The sequence below is a fragment of the Procambarus clarkii genome, chromosome 47 (genome assembly GCF_040958095.1).
Source record: "Procambarus clarkii isolate CNS0578487 chromosome 47, FALCON_Pclarkii_2.0, whole genome shotgun sequence".
In the NCBI taxonomy this organism is placed as follows: domain Eukaryota; kingdom Metazoa; phylum Arthropoda; class Malacostraca; order Decapoda; family Cambaridae; genus Procambarus; species Procambarus clarkii.
Genome location: NC_091196.1, coordinates 20,944,441 through 20,947,754, shown reverse-complemented (window position 1 = coordinate 20,947,754; position 3,314 = coordinate 20,944,441). Strand labels below are relative to the sequence as shown.

General features: G+C 50.5%; 1 protein-coding gene across 1 annotated transcript in view; it reads right to left on the bottom strand.

Moving 5' to 3' along the window:
- The window catches only part of LOC123749937 (motor neuron and pancreas homeobox protein 1), a 124,434-nt gene extending 121,660 nt beyond the window's left edge, over positions 1-2,774 (bottom strand). Inside the window, 2 exon segments of the mRNA XM_069302073.1 lie at positions 1,948-2,351; positions 2,353-2,774. Coding sequence (XP_069158174.1) covers positions 1,948-2,351; positions 2,353-2,414 — 466 coding nt within the window. The 5' untranslated portion in view covers positions 2,415-2,774.
- Positions 2,775-3,314: the final 540 nt, after the last annotated feature.

Sequence of the window (3,314 nt, the reverse complement as noted above, 5' to 3'; positions counted from 1 at the left end):
GGTGTGTTGTATATTATAGAGGCCGAGGGTGTGTTGTTTATTATAGAGGCCGAGGGTGTGTTGTATATTATAGAGGCCGAGGGGGTGTTGTATATTATAGAGGCCGAGGGGGTGTTGTATATTATAGAGGCCGAGGGGGTGTTGTATATTATAGAGGCCGAAGGTGTTGTTTATTATAGAGGCCGAGGGTTGTTTATTATAGAGGCCGAGGGTGTTTATTATAGAGGCCGAGGGTGTTTATTATAGAGGCCGAGGGTTGTTTATTATAGAGGCCGAGGGTGTATATTATAGAGGCCGAGGGTGTTTATTATAGAGGCCGAGGGGTGTTGTTTATTATAGAGGCCGAAGGTGTTGATTATTATAGAGGCCGAGGGTGTTTATTATAGAGGCCGAGGGTGTGTTGTTTATTATAGAGGCCGAGGGGGTGTTGATTATTATAGAGGCCTAGGGTGTTTATTATAGAGGCCGAGGGTGTTTATTATAGAGGCCGAGGGTGTTTATTATAGAGGCCGAGGGGTGTTGTTTATTATAGAGGCCGAAGGTGTTGTTTATTATAGAGGCCGAGGGTGTTTATTATAGAGGCCGAGGGTGTTTATTATAGAGGCCGAGGGTGTGTTGTTTATTATAGAGGCCGAGGGGGGTGTTGATTATTATAGAGGCCGAGGGTGTTGATTATTATAGAGGCCGAGGGTGTTTATTATAGAGGCCGAGGGTGTTTATTATAGAGGCCGAGGGTGTTTATTATAGAGGCCGAGGGTGTTTATTATAGAGGCCGAGGGGTGTTGTTTATTATAGAGGCCGAAGGTGTTGTTTATTATAGAGGCCGAGGGTGTTTATTATAGAGGCCGAGGGTGTTTATTATAGAGGCCGAAGGTGTTGTTTATTATAGAGGCCGAGGGGTGTTGATTATTATAGAGGCCGAGGGTGTTTATTATAGAGGCCGAGGGTGTGTTTATTATAGAGGCCGAGGGTGTGTTGTTTATTATAGAGGCCGAGGGTGTTTATTATAGAGGCCGAGGGTGTTTATTATAGAGGCCGAAGGTGTTGTTTATTATAGAGGCCGAGGTGTGTTTATTATAGAGGCCGAGGATGTTGATTATTATAGAGGCCGAGGGTGTTTATTATAGAGGCCGAGGGTGTTTATTATAGAGGCCGAGGGTGTTTATTATAGAGGCCGAGGGTGTTTATTATAGAGGCCAAGGTGTTTATTATAGAGGCCTCCTCTATAATAAACAACATAGACCTATAGACCTCCTCTCGCCAGCGGTCAACAGTACAAAATTTGGCACCATAATACGACACTATTTTTCAATACGGTGTAAACAAATACGATAATTTTCAGATACAAAATTATAATTGTTATATTAGTATGCGTTTGTGAAGTTAGGCCTAAGTAGATTAAGTAGTTTAGGTTGATTTAGAGGCTTTTGTACAGCATAGGCTGGAAGCGAATTATAGGCGCGAGTTATAGCTTAAAAGCCTATGAACTCGGCCTATTTAAACCATAAGATCATTTGCTCATTAATCCAGCAGTTAACCTCCTCCGCTGCTAATAGTCTAAGCGGCCTATTTTAGACCTATTTACAAAAGTGATATAAAAATTTATTTACTTTTCGGAAAATAGCGCTTTTTATTACACCAGCGCCAAGATGTTGGTGAATATGTCGGTGGACTCAGCCGTAGCTTGGGCGAGCCCGGCCTGAGGACGGGTCGTCGCTGGGGCATATTGTGACGTTGTCGGGGCGCCGGGTGCCGGGGCGCCAGGTGCCGGGGCGCCAGGTGCCTGGGTGCCAGGTGCCGCGGTGCCAGGTGCCGGGGTGCCAGGTGCCGGGGTGCCAGGTGCCGCGGTGCCAGGTACCGGGGCGCCAGGTGCCGGGGCGCCAGGCCTGGTGTTACACCGGGGTGAGAGACCACCTGCTGGAAGCGGCCACGAGACGGAACACTGACCTGTTAACTCCGGCGGGAGGCGAGGATACATGAGCCCGGCGCGGGCGAACCAGTCGAGGGCGGCCGGGGGCAGCGACCCCGCCCCGGATTTGAGGGCGTTGAAGGCCTGTGCGTCGAGTAGCGGGGAGGCGGTGGGCGTGAAGGCGTGGGCGGGTAGGAGGCCTGGGGGCATGCCCATGCCCGGGTACTGGTAGAGGTGCGGGTGCATGAGGGGGCCGGTGGCGCCCCCCAGGAGCGTGGCCCGGTTCAGCATGGCGGAGGAGGTGACGGCGGGGGAGATGGAGAGTGGGGAGGAGTGGGGCGAGGAGAGAGGGCTGAGGGGTGGAGTGTGGGGCGGTGAGGTCACGTCGTGAGAGGTCAGGTCAGCGGGGCTCAGCGTACTCCTCCCCCCGCCGCCGCCAGCCAGCCACCGCTTCCCGCGACAGTAGCGACTCGATGCAGAAGGACTTGCGCTCGCTAGCGGACATGGCGCGGGTTTCGCTCGCTTCACTGTCAGGAGCTCTTAGCCGTCCTACACACGCAAACACACACACACACCAGTCCTTTCACCTCTCAAGAATAACTAACTCACGAATTGTAAATCAACACCAAATTTCTCTTGAGCACATGTGCGGAAAGTTAGTCGGTAACTATTCTTTTTCTGTCAAGTAATTAGGAGGATCACCGAGCGTGGGGGCGGGTGTCCGGCGTGCGGGGCGGCCGCGTACTGACTGTGCCGATCACCGCCTCGCCACACGTGTTGTCTTTCCGGTGTCGAGTTCGCTTCTGATATCACCTAAGTCAGCGCTCATCACATCACCATTTCACACCATTTGTACCGCTAATGAAAACCGGGCCACCATTATCCTCTGACGATTCTGATTGGTCTAGTATCTCTTTCATTGAATTCCGGAATCCGCGACGCGATTGGCTATCGTCTCGACCGGCCCTCCCTAATGGGCATCTGCTCCCGACCACTGGCTGAGAAGAGTGAGTCTCGCGCGCTGATTGGTCGCTGAGGCAGAGTGGGCGGAGCCGCTGTGGTGGCTCCGCCCACGAGATCAATATCCTGGTAGATGGTTGGTTGAAGTGGGTTTAATGCCTGATTACAACGGCTGAGTCCTGCTGGGATATGCCACATCAGGCGCCTCTTAGTGCAGTTCGCTCGCAGTCACTCTCGTAATTTATATTTACAAGTGTTCATATTAATAATGTTGTTTATATAACAAATTTAATGCTATGACCTATGATATCGACGATAGCAGTAAAGTATTGCGGGGTGAATGATCAATACTCTGTCCATACCAAAGTAGAAATAATAAATCAACATCAGTGATGGAATACGAATCAATATGGAAAGAATACGAAATAGAGGGGGAAAAAAAGGT